General features: G+C 39.1%; 1 protein-coding gene across 10 annotated transcripts in view; it reads right to left on the bottom strand.

Annotated features, from left to right (window-relative positions):
- CNTRL (centriolin) overlaps positions 1 to 12,465 on the bottom strand; it is an 85,360-nt gene extending 72,895 nt beyond the window's left edge. For 8 of the 10 annotated variants that reach the window (XR_005030806.2, XR_008996622.1, XM_036915472.2 and 5 more), the window contains exons 1-3: positions 12,347 to 12,465; positions 5,485 to 5,735; positions 3,764 to 3,894 (exon numbers count right to left, since the gene is read on the bottom strand). Coding sequence is in view for 8 of the 10 variants with exons in the window: in XM_036915472.2 (XP_036771367.2) it covers positions 3,764 to 3,894; positions 5,485 to 5,704 (351 nt within the window). In the remaining 2 variants the exon portion in view is untranslated. Of the gene's footprint in view, positions 1 to 3,763; positions 3,895 to 5,484; positions 5,736 to 12,050; positions 12,071 to 12,346 lie in introns of those variants that run through there. The other 2 variants (XM_036915476.2, XM_057498982.1) reach the window with 2 other exon arrangements.
- Positions 12,466 to 17,607: the final 5,142 nt, after the last annotated feature.

Raw genomic sequence — 17,607 nt, 5'->3', positions numbered from 1 at the left:
TACTGTTACTGCTCTCCTGGACAACTCCTCGGTGTGGCTCTCCTTTGCCAGGAGTAGCAGCTCTCCTTAAACTGCCAAATTTTCCCTGCCCCTTAACCGACAATACTTCCAATGCACTAAGAAACTCAAGACTATTCAACAAGAATTCCCCCACTATCCTTCCCTCCACTTCAACTTTTCTGTGCTTCTCCTTCCCTCCTCTCCTTTTTCCTTCAAAGTTCAGCTAAGTACATATGCTCTTGCATAACCTCGCCCATCTCCTCCTACCAAGTTCTTGAATCTCCAGTCTCTCTCTCTCTCCTAGATCTTCCTCCCAAATTTAAAAAGTCATTATTCAACAGACATTTATTACACACTTACTACATACCAGATGTGGGACCAGGCGATGGAAATGCACCAGTAAACAAGACAATTTCCCTGCTGCAGGAGCCATGTTCTACATGCTCAGTGTCTGCATAAAACAAATCACCTCACACTGAACTTTCCTATCAAGCTATCATTTTATCTCCCTTAGTTGCCACAATGTTCTCACAACAGATGTGTACATTTCCTCGTTCTGCCTTCTATTCACTCTTATTTGATTGGTACGGCAATATATCTTCTGCCTTTATTATATATTCAAATAGTTGTCTCCAAGATAACCATTCACTCATCTATCACACGTACATTTTTTTTTTCATTAAGGTATCATTGATATACACTTATGAAGGTTTCACATGAAAAACAATGTGGCTACTACATTCACCCATATTATCGAGTCCACCTCCCCATACCCCATTGCAGTCACTGTCCGTTCAGCATAGCAAGATGCCACACAGTCACTACTTGTCTTGTGCTACACTGTCTTCTTCCCCATGATTCCCCCTACACCATGTGTACTAATCATAATACTCCTCAATCCCCTTTTTCCTCCTTCCCCCCCGCCCCGCCCCCACCCCTCTCCTTTGGTAACCACTAGTCCCTTCTTGCAGTTTGTGAGTCTGATGCTGTTTTATTCCTTCGGTTTTGCTTCATTGTTATACTCCACAAATGAGGGAAATCATTTGGTATTTGTCTTTCTCTGCCTGACTTATTTCACTGAGCACAATACCCTCTAGCTCCATCCACGTTGTTGCAAATGGTAGGATTTGTTTCTTTCTTATGGTTGAATAGTATTCCATTGCATCACACATACATTTATCAGTCATGGAGTAGGTGCCAGGAGCTGTTCTAGGTATTAGAAAAACAGTAGTGTAGTGAATAAGGAAAACAAGGTTCTTATTTTCATTCACAGAGAAAGCCAATAAACAAAGAAACAACATTTTCAGACACTAATGCTTACTCACAAGCAAATAAAGATAACATGATGTGACAGAATGCAAAGCATCAAGAGGGCAGATTTTGTCTGCTCAAGTTCACAGCTAAAGCACTAATGCCTGGCACATACTGGGTGCTAAATAAACATTTGTTGAGGAGCTGCGGCTAACTGCAACTGGGTGGTAAGAGGCGGCCTCATGGAGCAGGTACACTGAGGTGAGACTTTAATAATAAGAAGCCAGCTCCGTGAACATCTGGGGGAAGAGAATACCAGGCACAGAAAAAATTACAAAGGCCCTAAAAGAGTGAACTTGGGGGGCTAGAGAAATAGAAGGAAGGGCTTTTTAACTCCTAAATCCAAATGACTTCCTCTGTTTTCATCCTATCTGATGATTCTGTGAGCATTTTATATCATCCTTTCCTGCCTGAAGCTCCCCTTCCTTTGGCCTCCATTCATCATACTCCTGGATGTTCTCTTCCAACAGCCCCTTCAGACTTCTTCACTGGGTCTGTCTCTCCCATGTGCTCTCTCTACTTCTCTGATTCCCCCTATTTCTCCTCTTAATCCTAGGCATTCTTTACACTAAGCTCTAAATTCGCAGAGATCAGAAACTAAGCTTATTTACCTCTGTATCTATTCTTGCAGTCTAACGCAAGTCTGGCAAATAATAATCAGACAGTAAAGATTTACTAATTTGATTTCATTTTCACAACTTTAAGCTCCAGCACGTCTCCTTTTTCTCTCTTAATTACACAAGACACAAATATATTCTAATAACAATTTCAAACAAAACATAAAAAGCTCTCTTCACTGGGTCCCTAGGTCCCTGTAAAACAATCCTACTGCTCAAAGGTAACCATTGTTATAAGCTGGTATATATACATACAGACCTTTCTATTCATTTACATCATATATGCACACATTAGAAAAATAACTTTTAAAAAATATTTTGAGACCTTACTATACAAAATGTTTAAGAACTTGTTTTTTTTCATTAAAGACACTATGGACATTCTCCACATTAATACATAGTGCTCTTACATTTTCCAAGAAACTTGACAGTATTTTATGGTACAATGCACCATAATTTATTTAACGAATCCCCTATTGACATACATTTGGTTATTTCCAATTTTCTGTTTTAAGCAATGCTTAGAAAATATGACTATACAGATACTTTTGGAAGCATGTGCAAATATCAGTAGAATAGACATTGACAAGTAGAATTGCTAGGTTGGTGAGTATAAACTCAGTAAGGATAAACTCAATTGCTGGATTAAATAAGCATATTTGAAAATCAGATAAATGCTACCAAACTTCATCAAATGCTATACCAATCTCTATATCCACTAGGCCCAAATGAGAATACCCACTTTCCACACCTTTCTGAACATTGAAATAATCTTTTTAATTCTTGGCCATTATGCATACAAGATGGAAAATGGGATCAAAAAATTGTTTTATTTCACATTTTCTTTGATATTAATGAAGACAAATACATTTTCATGTTAATACTAATCATTTATAATCCTTTTGTGTTCTATACTCTGTTCATATAGCCTGTTTATATTCTTTGCACATTTTCCATTGAGTTGTCTCTTTCTGAATTGTAGGAGCTCTTTATATTATGTGGATATTATTATATATGTTGGAAATACTACCTACCGGTTTGTTTTCCTTTTAACTTTTTAAAAGATTATCTTTCATTCAACACATTTTTAGTCTTCATGTAAGCTATAGATGTCAATATTTTTCTTTGTGATATTAAGGTTGGTGTTTGCTTAGAAGGGATTTCCCAACTAAGATTTAAAAATATATTCTCCTATATTCTTCCCTAATACTTCCACAGCACTTTTATTTGTGGATTTGTGTATTATTTTCATTAATATCTTCAACCTTCTGAAATTAATTTTTGTGACTAATGTAGTAGGCATCTAAATTTGTATTTTTTCCAATTAAAAAACTAAGTTGCCTATTACAATGTATTTATGCTATATAATTTATGAATAAAATGGCAAACACTCTACAACAGAGATCAGTAAACTTTTTCTCTAAAAAGCCAGGTAGCAAATATTTTTGCCTCTGTGGGCCATGGAGTCTCTGTGACAACTACTCACCTCTGCTATTGTGCAAAAACAGCCACAGACAGTATGTAAACAAATTGGTGTAGCTGTGTTCCAATAAAATTTTATTTACAAAAATAGGCAGAATGCCTGATTTGGCCTGCAGGCTATGGTTTGCCAACCCCTTCTCTTGAGATAGTCAGTAATATATAGGAGCTTATAAATCCGAAGATGTCATAGTTTTGATGTAGAACTTTCACTGGAAACATATAAAAGCTCTGCTCCAAATTAGGTGATGTTATAGGACAAGATGTTACTAAAAGTCTAATATAATATTTTTTTCTTTCAGTTTTAAAGCACAGAAAAATAAAAAACAATGTCTGTATTCAGAAATACAACCTACCCTAAATTTCTTGCCACCATCTTTAGAAAGTGAAAGGTTCAGAGATTTTACCAAGGCCAAATTGTCCTGTTTACTAAGTTTTTTAACAAGGGCTTCTGTAATATATCGAACTCCCGCATGTGAATCAGCTTCTGAAATTATAGAAACAGATCATTATCAGTAAAAGACATGAATACTCTGAAAAATAAATTGCTTTGATTTTATGTAACAGAATAGGTTTTAAGCCGTATAATTATAAAAACAGCTGACTAGTTCTAACTGCAATGTTTTAACAATACTATTTTACTTTAATGTAGCATTTCATAATAATGACAATAAATTATACTGTAGACATTAGCTGTGTGGCAAGCTTTGTGCTGAATGCTTTACATTTACAAAATTTAATTTGTACAATAAACCTCTGCGATAGAAATTACTATTTCCATTTATTTAAAAAATTACAATAACTTACTTAAGACCTTGTAGCAAGTAATGTGCAAATCCAGGACTTTAACCCAGGTAGATGAATCCAAACTCATGCTTTTAATCATATGCAGCACTCAAGAAGTTTTTAGCAATATTTTAATGTCATTTTTTTTTTTAAATAGCCTGTACTATTTAGTTGTTTTTTGTTGTTGTTTTAAATCCCAATCTAAGGTTCAGAAATGCTGGCATTCTTATTTTAAAAAATCCTCTTTTCCTAAATTATTTTTTTATGGTGAGAAACTCAAATTTGTTGAGTTTCAATAGAGAAGATCACAACATATTTTATAGATAAGTACTAATTCGATGGGTAGTATGCCCTGCCTAAGACTTTCCTGGATATTGCCCTCAAAGCTTTGAAAGCTATGTAATATTTAACAAAAGTAGACATAAAAAGAAAATTGTCTCTTGTTTTTTTATTTATGAGTCAGAAGAAATTAACCCTGGGCTGAGATCTAAGCTATGGGCCAAAGATTCCCTATGATTATTTATAAAAAGTTAATACTGTATTTATTTTGGTTCAAAATAAAATAAATTTTTTTCTTTAATTTGGGATGTCCTAGTTAAGAAAACAGTGTACCAACTGGCAGCAAGGGTACAGTCTAAACTCAAGCTGATAATGTTTACTAACTGATCATAGTCACATCAATAGAGCTTGATGGCTGTGATTTCATGACTTAGCATAGAAATCACACATATAAATCACAGAATCCTTTCATATTTCATCATATTAAATAAATTCTTAGAAAAAAGAATGTAGTTTTGAAAACAGATACCCAGACTGACAGAATGTTTGTAAGAAAAAAATAAAAACCCTGGTGAAACATATACATGCTCCTTATGTGGAAATCAGTCTATTAACAGATAAGCAGTTTGCCAATTAGCAGACTAGAATAGCCCAAGGATGGATAACATTTTTATCCTGAATTAAAGTATTCCACAATAAAGTGAACAGATATGCCCTCCCCCTAAACCAAAGATGATGGTATATTTGGCATATGAGCTTTAAAACAATCTTCCACCATAGGAAATAAAGCTTCTTTCTGGAAACTTGCTTTTCTAACCCTTTCAGACATCTTCACCCTTACCCTGTCCTCCTCCACTTGATCCTTCACTGTCCTGACACAATTTCTGTCCATAGAAACAATAGGTCAAGTTAGAACCAGGATAGATGTTATATTTGGACCAAATAAGTACATTCAACATTTTCCATCTCTACTTAAGAGCATGTGGTCAAATTCTTAATTAAAAAGCAATACCTTTATGGTCTTGGTAGTCCAAAAGAATAGTGTTTTCACCTGCAACCATCTTGACTTGTTCAGACCACTGTCCTCCAGAATGAAAAGGCAGAGTTTCCGATCTGCGTAAAGGTGAAAGTGACCTAGATCTCATATTGGACATACGAGATGATCGACTAGGAGAGTGAGATGATGGTGGTATCTTTGCTTTGGAAAATTTTTGCTGAGAACGTTTCTTCATTGCAAGAATAGAGCCAGGGATCCTTCAAAATCTGTAAAGAGTTTTCAGTATAAAGAACCAGGTTAATTTTTAGGGCTATCAAACTATCAAACTAATCTATTTCTAGAATTTTCAAGACTATAAAGTTATAAACTCGAGAGGTTATAGATGCTAGGACCTACACTACTCCAAGCTGATGGAAGCAAACACTATTTCACATTGCTGATCACCTTGCCAGAGATAAAAGGGGGACCTCCAGAGGGTCCTGAATTAATACATGCTCCAGCCAGAAGTCCTACCTATCATTTCTGTTCTCCATTGGACCAAACTAGTCACAACACCTCTTCTACACACAAGGGGTCCTAGAAGGCAGGAAGGTGGATATATTAACCAGCAGTATTTAATACTAGTGAGCACTCTCTCCTTCCTGAAACAGTTTCTTCCTTTGGCTTCTGGGACACCACATTCTCCTGATATCCTCCTGCCACCCTGGCCTCCTTCGCTGGCTCACATCCCTCTATTCAATCTTTAAACATCAGAACTCCTCAGGTCACTTCTAGTCTCTCTCTTAATTTCATTTTAGACAATCTAATACACACTCATGGCTCTGAATACCACCTGTATATTGATATTTTTATCTTTTTTTGGTATCATTAATCTACAGTTACATGAGGAACATTATGTTTACTAGACTCCCCCCATCACCAAGTCCCCCCAACATACCCCATTACAGTCACTGTCCATCAGCGTAGTAAGATGCTGTAGAATCACTACCTGTCTTCTCTGTGTTGTACAGCCCTCCCCATACCACCCCCCAACATTATACATGCTAATCATCATGCCCCCTTTCTTCCCTCCCCCTCCTTATTCCTCCCTTCCCTCCAATCCTCCCCAGTCCCTTTCCCTTTGGTAACTGTTAGTCCATTCTTGGGTTCTGTGGGTCTGCTGCTGTTTTGTTCCTTCAGTTTCTTTGTTCTTATACTCCACAGATGAGTGAAATCATTTGATACTTGTCTTTCTCTGCCTGGCTTATTTCACTGAGCATAATACCCTCTAGCTCCATCCATGTTGTTGCAAATGGTAGGACTTGTTTTCTTCTTATGGCTGAATAATATTCCACTGTGTATATGTACCACATCTTCTATATCCATTCATCTACTGATGGACACTTAGGTTGCTTCCATTTCTTGGCTATTGCAAGATATTTGTATCTTTAACCCAACCTTTCTCTGAGTTCCATATTTCTATTCCCAACTGCCTCCTTAATATCTCATTGGCATCCTAAACTTAAAATGTCCAAAGTGAATTTATCATTTCCCTCATTCCTCCCTCGTTTTCCTTCCCGTTCCTCCTCCAGTAATCCCTAACTAGTGAACAATACTCATGGGAATAAGCTGGGAACCTGGGAGTCTTTCTTGATGCTTCCCGTTCCCTCTTTACCATCAGTCAATCAGAAAGTTTTGTCAATTCTCCCTCTTAAATCTCTCAACTTAATCTACTTCTTTCCATCTCTACTCTCATCCACTCTAATCTAAGCCTCATCAAACTACTGTAATAGCTTCTAACTGATCTGTCTACAAACTCTCTTGCGTTCCTCCTCGATCACTACATTGCAGTCAGACAGCGAGTGACCCATTTAAAAAGTAAATCTGTCAGTCTGTAATGGTATGGCCCTGTCTCTCCAGTTTCACTTGTCACTTGCTCCCTTAACTCTGAAGGATTCAGCCACACGGACCTCCACACATAATTTCTTCTGCTGCAAATGTTTGTCCTCTTTTTTAAATCTATTTTCTCATTTTTTTTATTGTGGCAAAATACACGTAACATAAAACTTACCATCTTAACCATTTTTTAAGTGTACAATTCAGTGGTTTTAAACACATTCATAATGTTGTGAAATCATCACCATCATCCATCTCCACACCTCTTTTCACCTTGTAAAAGTGAAATTCCAAGCCCATTAAATAACTCCCCATTCTGCCCTCTGCAGCTCTTGGCAACCATGATTCTACTTCCTGTCTCTGTGACTCTGACTACCCTTAGGTATCTCACACAAGTGGACTCATACCGTATTTGTCTTTTTTGTGACTGGCTTATTTCACTTAGCATACTGTCTCCAAGATTCATCCATGGTACAGCATGTCAGAATTTACTCCTCCTTAAGACTGAATATTCCATTGTATGAATATACACATTTTGCTTACACACTCATCTGCCAATGAACACTTCGGCTGCTTCCCATGTTCAGCTATTGTGAATAATACTGCTATGGACATGGGTATACAAATCTCTCTTCAAGGCCCTGATTTCAAGTCTTTTCAGTATACATTCAGAAGTGGAATTTCTGGATCATACGGCAATTCCATTTTAAATTTTTTGAGGAATGGCCATACTGTTTTCCACAGCAGCTACACCATTTTACATTCTGAACAACAGTGCATGGGGGTTCCAATTTCACCATATTCTTGCCAACACTTGTTATTTTTTCTTGTGTATGTATATATTTTTAAATAGTAACCGTCCTAATGTGGTGAGGTGGTATCTCATTGTAGTTTTGATTTGCATTTCCCTAATGATTAGTGACACTGAGCATCTTCTCATGTGCTTACTGGCCATTTCTATACCTTTTTTGAAGAAAAGTCTCAAGTCCTTTGCCCATATTTAAATCAGGTTACTTGTTTTGTTGTTGTAGTTTTAGAGCTTTCTCTATATTCTGTGGATTAATATCAGACATGTGATTTACAAATATTTTCTTCCATTCTGTGGGTTTTTTGCTCTGTTGATATTGTCTTTTGACGCATTTAAAATTTTTCATAAAGTGCAATTTGTCTTTTTTTGTTGTCGTCTGTTCCTTTGGTGTCATATCCAGAAATCATCACATTAAAAGGATTAAATACAATTCTATGAAATAAGTGTTATTATCTCCCTTTTTAAAGATTAAGAGCTTGAATAAACTGTTCAAAGTTCCATAACTATCTGGTTAATCCAAGACTTGAACCATGATCTGATTTCAAAGCCCTTGTCTTCATTACCATGTCATGTTGCTGAGTTTTCTGCAGTTTAGATTATGCTTGATTTGCTAAGGCCTAGTATAGTGCCTTACACAAAACAGACCATAAATAAATGCCACTAAATGACCTTGATTAATGGATGACATATACTTTAAAAACAATTCCTAAAGAAAAACTGAAAATTGAATAAAACAATTGCATCACTGAACTCATGATCTAGCTTAAAGTAACTAGTTTGAAGGAAACAAAAACCTACTATGTATGTTTTGAAAAGAGATCATTATTTCACAGTTATATAGCACAATATGACCAGCTGCCTTGTTCCAATAGTCTAGTACACTTTAAACTTCAAACTTATATATCTCCACTTTCTCTTTTATTTTTTCACTTTAAACCATCCATGTAAGTCAGAAAAGCTTCTCTCCAATTCACATACCTGCTATTTATGTCATAGCTACAAGGATTTGGTCCTAATTTTGTTAAGTGTAGTAAATAATTTTTGTGTCTTGTATCACACCATTATGCTATGGAAAAGAAGTCTTTTAGTAATACTGTTGATTCTGTACTAAACTGTACTGGTGTTTTCTTTCTAAATAATAATAACATACTCAAACTTGAGAAGAGCTAAGTAGCATGTGCTTTAAAGGTAACATTTTATTTATTTCTGAATTAAAAATACTTCTCATAGGGGCAAGAGATTTAAAAGATAAAAAAGGAGAGGAACAAGGCCCAGTTCTCATTTCAATTTATCTTTCTCTATCCCAAAACATGAAAGTCATAAAATCAGAATAATAGTGTGTGCTACATGCTACAGCAATACACTTTATACTTTTTGAGTTTCTTGGTTAAAAAGACAGCACATCCTATATTTTTAGGCAACACAATTGTTTTGGATCCCACATCTTAGTCTTCTAACTTCTCAAAATATTGAACCATCCTGAATTCCTCTCATAATATCCTACTGACCCAGACCCACTGGGCCTCACTAGACTACCATGAGGTCCTTTGTTACCTCCCATGAACAGAAAAATCCTGCTTTACTCATTTATAAAATTAAAAAAATATTAGGATAGATCCCAGAAATCTAGGTCAACTCCTTCCTTTTATGAATTGTAACAAGAAAGATTAAGTGATGGTTCTAAAGTCACAGTACATTCCCAGATCCCCTCCCTGGGTTGCAATAGCTGGTGTAAAGCCTGGACACTGAAACAACAGATACATAGTAGCTAACTCAGCCAACTGGGCTTAGGGATTTACTATGCTTGAGACTGGCTGGCCTTATTTCAGAGACTACCACCTGGAGGTAGTAAATCTTCAACTGTAATTTTAAGGGCGGGATGGGGATGTTGTTTAACCCTAGGATGTAGCTGGCATTCATATAAACAAAGATGGAGCAATAGAAAAGAGAAGACACAGCTTTCAGGTAGGGCTAGAGTATGCGAAGGGGCAGGATAAAGAAAAAACAAAACGAGCAAACCAAGTCCAGATCTGGAGACACATTTTGAAGGTCCAGAAGGTGGTCTGCAGAGCAAGAGTAAGTTACTGAAGTGATGCAATTATCAGAATCATATGACCAGGCAGCAGAACACTACCCATCCTGTCACTTCCAAACTTAGATATTTGCCCTGATCTAACAATCCCAGCCATCACAGTTTAGCAGAGACCACACCTTCACTTCTGTTCAGCCTAACATTTGTAACTTTCCGTCTTCTTTGATCTCCAAACGAGGAAGACCTTGATAATTCCCAACCCTCCCCTCTCTCTTCCAAGCCCATTCCAATATGCAAATAGCCATCTTGGTTTCTTGTCCTCCATATCCCTCTCCACTACATATTTTAGCCCTTTAATCACATCTCAGTACTTTCCCTACAATTCTACCTCATCTCATATCCTCTAACCTATTTAAATACCCTCCTCTTTTAACTTTCTCTAGTCCTTTCAAATATCCTGATACCCATTCCTCTTCAAAGGCAATTCTCCCATCCTACCCTTGTCAACCTCTGCCTCTTATCCTTCATCCCATTCTGATTGCCAAGTTTTCCCACAAATTCAACCCTAATTCCCTAACTCTGTATTAGTACCCTCCATTTCTCTATAGCTCTTCCTAGAACTCTGCCTCAACACTTCTATAAGCCATCCTGATTCCTCAAAATGCTCCTGCCAGTAAGTATTCTAACATCTTGATCCACTCCAACATTCTTCTAATTATACTCCTCAAACAAAACACTTAAACCTCCACCCATTTCTCTTCATCTGAACACGACTGCTTACCTACTTGCTTTTCTCTTCTAATGCCCTGACCCCTATGAACATCCTACTGACATCCTGAATTCTCCTCTCCTATCTCTCTGCATTCTACTTAGGTACCCTAAAACCCAAGCTTCCCATCTCTTTCCATTAATTTATTCAGCCATTCAATTTTATTGAGCAATTTTTAAGCACCATGAACTGTGCTTGGTTTTAAGAATACATGGCTCAGAAGGTATGGTTTCTACATTCAAGAGGCACAAAAAGATATCTCCCTACTATATATGGTCTCTGCACCAAGTAGTCTCCTTTGTAACACCTTACAATTAGAATTACATGATTGTTTGTGAAATAAGTTGATTATTGCTTGCTTCTAAGCTCCAAGACAGCAGAGACTCTATTTGTCTATTGTTGGTACACAAGAAATATTTGTTGAATGAATCAAGGGTCAGGTGAAGCATTCTAAAGACATTACAAAATTTAAATCCCTGCAGGTGTGTAAGACCAGACTTATTAACACCATTTACAAGTGGCAATGTATTATTAAGAATTAAAAGCTTGGATTCTGGAACTAACGGGCCCAAGTTCAAATCCTAATTTACCACTTCTTGTATGACATTAAGCAAATTAACCTCTCTAATCCTCAGTTTCCTCACACAAATGGGGATGGTAACCTCACATAAGTTATTTTAAATTCTAAATGAGTTAATACATGCAAAGGACTTAGAACTGAATCTTGTACGAGGTATATACTCAAAAGCCATTAGCAATTATTTTTACAAATGAAAAAACATGCTCAGGAAGGTTAAATATGTCCAAAGTCACAGAGCCGGTTAAGTAACACTAGATGGCAGAACCAAGACTTGCACCCAAGTTTTGACCCATCAAAATTCACCCATCCCTTAACCAATATCCAACAAAACATTTGCTCTTCCTTTCCCCTTAACATTTCTTCCCTATTTCCTCGCATCCTTCTCCATGTACTGCACGTATTCTGTCCGATACCACGTCCCCCGTCCGAACACCCTCACCACCCTGTATCCCTGTCCTTCCGCACAGACACCGGGCACACCCACCCCACCGCCCTCCCCTCGGTGGGGGGCCCGCACCCTAACGTCCACAGCGCCCCACACTCCGATCTTCTATCCCCAGACGCTGCCGCCATCCCGACCCCTGGCCTTCTTCCTTCTCATCCAAACCTCCCTCCTTCATCCTGCTCCCCACGCCCGTTCCGGGCCCTCCCCTCCTTCCCATCCAATCCCGATTCCCAGGCACACGCCCCCGCCCCGAATCCATCCCGAGCCGGCCCACCCCACGCTCGGTCCAGGCCTTCCAGCCCTCGCCGCCGGCCCCCACCGCTCCGTCCGGATGTCGGGGAACGGCCTCCACCAGGCCCGGCACTCACCGCGGAGAAGCCGGGCGGAACAGGCCCGCGAGAGCAGGCGGCGCGGGAGACGCGTAAGTCGTTCCCTTCAGGCGCGCAGCGGAGCGGCGGCCATTTTGTTGTGTTGTGCCCGTTGCCGAGGGGCAGCGCGGGCGTGGGCGGGGCCTGATACGACCACGCCCCCGGAGCCGGGGGGCGGGGCAGGGCATCCCGCCGCTTCTGCCGCCTCAGTGGTTGGCGCGCGATGTCGCGGGGCTGCATAGGGCGCGAGGCTTCAAGGCGGAGCGGAGCCTACGTGAGGCGAGGTTTCCTGCGGCAGGCGACGACTTTCCCATTTGTCTCCCTAACCCTGAGGCGACGCTGCGGACTCCTCTCGCCCGGGCCAGAGGACTACCTGAGGGAACGACGCGGTGCTGTCGCTGCTGGCAGCACGCCTCGCCTCTCCTTCCACGGCCTATTTGAGACGAATTTTCTTCAGATCAGACGTGGGTGAACCGCAGAGCGAACGGCTGAGGGTTAAGGGAGACCAGCCTGGGAATCCAGGCAGCGAATATAGTATATATATCCCTGTGGGCTGTGGAGAACATTCCTCAGGTTGGTGACCGGGGCACTAAGGCAAGAAGTATCTGAGGAGACTTCAGTTGGGGCTTGCCTGGAAGAGCTGCATTTCACCACATATATTCAGCAGATATTTAAAGAGAATTTGGCAGATGCTGTGCTGGATGCCAGGGAAATACAGTGAATTTTTTTTTGTAAGTTGTCACCAGGGACGCCTTCCTGCACTCCAGCCTCCCATTTCCCAGCTTGTGGCACTACCAAAGGTGGCATCCCCTCCAGAAATCTCCAATTCAGTCACTACTTCTTTCACCATCATCTTGGAATCTTAACAGCTTGCTTGCTTGCTCAAAAGACCCCCCATCCCAGCACAATTCTTAGCTTCATTAGGACCTCCAATCCCTCAGTCTTACCATTTTCTCACGCAGTTAATTCCTTCCTTCATCATAGATTCATGGGCATCTTTGTAACACTATTTTAGAAATTCCCTCTATCCGTGCCTCAGTTCCCTCATCTATGAAGTGCGGTCATCATGCCTACTTCCTGCAGCTTTTCTGATAATTATAAAACTTACTGCACGCAGGAACGTAGAAGACTACCTGCCCCATAGTAAGTTTGCAGTGTTTTCGTTATCTTACCATTAGGCAAAGTTTTCCCAGAATAAATGAAGGTTCATGCTAGGCCTCAAAGAGGAAAAATAGTCAAGAAGCAGAAGGGAGAGGGGGAGAAATTGCTCGGCAAATGGAACAACTTATGCAAACCCGAGGAAAATGGAGAAAAAGGAGCTTGGCAATCCGCTGAATGTTAGGGAGCTCGGTAGGGCTGGTGCAAAAATCTGGAGTGACGGGACTACAGAGAAGAACCTGGAAGAGGAGGGGCCTTGTTAAAAGCCGCATTAGACACTTGGTAGTTTTTCCTACTCTGAGGCGGATTCACCTCAATAGGGAATTCAGGTGACTTCCAACAGGGGGCAGTATTCACATTCAGGTGAATGATACCCTCTCTCCACCCATTATTTACACAACATAGAAGGAAGCCCTTGGAGTTGTAGAAAACCCAAATTCCTGAAAAGCTCCACATTTTAAATTTAAAAGAACGGTGTATCCATTTTTTATCCACGCTCAGGTGAAACGTATTAGTTTGGAATATGTACATTGCTGAATTTTAGTTCTGTTATTTTTTGGTTTTTTGTTTTATTTTTTATTAAGGCATTATTGATATACACTCTTATGAAGGTGTCACATGAAAAAACAATGTGGTTACTACATTTACCCATATTATCAAGTCCCCACCCATACCCCGATGCAGTCACTGTCCATCAGTGCAGCAAGATGCCACAGATCTACTATGTGCCTTCTCTGTGCTTTGTTTGTTTTAACACTCTTTTTCTCTTTTCCACCAGAGAATTGGTAATTCCACCAGAGAATTTATTGTGTACCCTCACTATTGTGCTCCTCAACTCAAAGTCTGTAGTGATATTCAGATGAGACCCATCGTCAGTTCATGGTGTTCGTATAATTATCAGTCTTATTAGTAGCCATCAAAAATATACAGAAAATCCAGTGGATGGTGCAAATCACTTATTTTTCCCTTGGGTAGTCTCTCCGTCCATATCCAGTTCACCTTGATGGGTACTCTCCAGTCCCTTCTTGTCCAGTTTTCCTCCTTCATCCAGACTCAGTACCCTCTACTGGTGTCTAGCATGATGAAGGCATTGATTGGACAGGCAGATGTCAGGAGGGAAAGCTTTTTCTAGCTAATTTGAATATTAACTGGCGCTCTTAGAATGGAAAAAGAACCTTCCTCCCCTAAGCAAGAGTGAAGATAGGAAAAGAATGAGGGCAACTTTACATTCCATGCTAATTTGTATTTACCTGATAGCATGAAGTTACTCTTCTGAGTTGTATTTATAACACAAATATTAGCCGCGGCAGAGTGACCTAGCTATCCCTCAGTTCTTTTGTCCAGATGAAAGCAAGGCCATTCTGTTTGTTTTAACTTGGCTCATGTTTTGCAACCCAGTTGAATCATTTTGCAAATTTGCTTCAGAGGAGAATCAGACTAGCTTATCACACAGAGATGATAGTACTGCCATTTCTTCCTCTGACTTGCTTATGTGACTTTAAAAGTTAACTGAATTACAGATATATTTTTAAATAAATGCTTATTTTTTAATCTCATGGGGCAAGGTACAATTGAAATATAAAAAATCATGTACTATGTCTAAATGAAAGTTCTGCATTAGACACTTAGGAATATTGATATTTGGATATAATCAGACTTTACACAAAATATAGGATGACCAGACACTGTAAAATACCAGACTCTTGGGCTTGGCTTGCAAAACCCTTGATAATCTTTCCTCAGTGTACTAGTGTGTGTTTTGTCTTGTTTTGTTGTTTGTCATCTGTCCTTACTCTCCTCTTTAGTTATTTTGTCTGTGTGTAGTATTAAAACCTTACTATGTGCTGGGTTTGTGGGAATGCAATGGTAAATGAGATAGACATAGTTTTTGCTTTCAAAGACATTGCAGTCTAGTGAGAAATAGACTTGCTGTTGTTCAATGTGAATCCGTGTATGGGTCTGGATCCAGGGTGGAAAGAACCTCCAATGTCCAGTGTTTATAACAACCCAATCCATGGTAACCTTGAGCTGTTACCAGTGCCAAAATTTGTAGAGACAATGAGACCTAAGGACTTTGGGACCTTCCTTGTGCGTTCAGATCTACTCTGTGGGAGGCCACGACAGGCCTTATGTGCTCAGGTTCAAACCAAACTCTCGGGCAAACCTTGAACTTCCCTTCTTTGAACCATACCACCTAGATCCAAACTGTTTTCTTTTTTTTTTTTTTTATTATTGAAGGGTAGTTGACAACAGTATTGCATTACATTAGTTTCAGGTGTACAACACAGTGATTCAACATTTATATACATGATAATTCTAGGTACCAGGTATCACCATACCAGGTTGTTGCAATATTTTGACTATATTCCTTATGCTATACATTACATCCCGGTTACTTATTTATTTTACAATTGTAGATCCAAACTGTTTTCATTCACCTCTCCAAAGCTAGGATGACTCTCCCTTGTGACTAGAGAATATTTATGATCGGAATAGCCTCTAATTACCATGTCCAAAGTATCCAGCTTTGAAATATTTTAAGCTCTAGTTCCTGTAACTTCCTAATTTTGAAGATTTTTTAGGTTAACGTTTTGAATTTCTATAAAAGGGAAAGCTCTTCTCTTCAGAATTCAAGCTAATATAGGTTAAGTGACCAAATTCAGAAATCATCATTTTGCAGCCCTCAATACAAAGTTGATTCAAAGATTATCAATATATTTTAAAACAATTACATGAAATATTTTTGGGGAAAAAGATACTCATTTGATCTCAAAATATCACCACAGATTACTTATAAATTATAAGTGATTACAAGAGCAAAGTATCTTAACAAAGGGAACAAGGGAAGGAGAGATAAAACACACTTATTTTTAATTTGGGGGGATCCATATCCTTCCCAAACCCCATTGTAATGATAGTAAAGATATTATAAAAAGGGAATAAATGCAATAAATTCAGCATCAAAAAGGGAAGTGACCTATAGATAAATTTCTAGGAGAAAAAAAACAATGTGTTTATACTGACAAGTAAATCAGAGATGAGGAAGATTCTGTCTACAATGGGAGACAGTTACAGTATAAGGAGGAGACATAGAAAAGCTTCCTATTCACCTGGCTGCTAGATATCACCACAAGGGCATCTTAGAGGCACCTCAAATTCAACATGTTCAAACTAAACTTATCTCTATCCCTCCCCACTAGCAAAACTGCTTCTCCTTCTCCTATCTATCCCATCCCAGCAAAAAGTATCTTATATCACTAGTTGCTCAAGCTAGAGACCTGGAGTCATCCTTGCCTCTTCCTTCTCTCTTCCTTTACACAAGCAATCACCAAGTCCTGCCCCTCAAATAGGTCCACTACTTCCCCATTTTACCACATTCTAGACATGCTGTCTCTACTTCCTTATATCTCAGCCTTTCCAATATGTGTTGCCTCCACTGCTACACTAAAACTCTTAGCAAGATCACCAGTGACTTTGATGGTACTAAAACCAATGAAATAGTCTTCTGATCTCCTAAATTAAAGTTCTATCAGGAAACAGAATCTATTTTTTTATTATGGTATCATTAATACACAATCACATGAGCAATTGTGGTTACTAGATTCCTCCCATTATCAAGTCCCCACCACATACCCCATTACAGTCACTGTCCATCAACATAGTAAGATGCTATGGAGTCACTACTTGTCTTCTCTGCTATACTGCCTTCCCCGTGCTCACCCCTACATTATGTGTGCTAATCATAATGCCCCTTAATTCCCTTATCCCTCCCTTCCCACCCACCCTCCCCAGTCCCTTTCCCTTTGGTAACTGTTAGTCCATTCTTGGGTTCTGTGAGTCTGCTGCTGTTTTGTTCCTTTAGTTTTTCCTTTGTTGTTATACACCACAGATGAGTGAAATCATTTGGTACTTGTCTTTCTCCATCTGGCTTATTTCACTAAGCATAATACCCTCTAGCTCCATCCATGTTGTTGCAAATGGTAGGATTTGTTTTCTTCGTATGGCTGAATAATATTCCATTGTGTGTATGTACCACATCTTTATCCATTCATCTACTGAAGGACACTTAGGTTGCTTCCATTTCTTGGCTATTGTAAATAGTG

Source organism: Manis pentadactyla, chromosome 3, assembly GCF_030020395.1.
Source record: "Manis pentadactyla isolate mManPen7 chromosome 3, mManPen7.hap1, whole genome shotgun sequence".
NCBI classification, from domain to species: domain Eukaryota; kingdom Metazoa; phylum Chordata; class Mammalia; order Pholidota; family Manidae; genus Manis; species Manis pentadactyla.
This window is presented reverse-complemented; position numbering and strand designations above follow the sequence as displayed.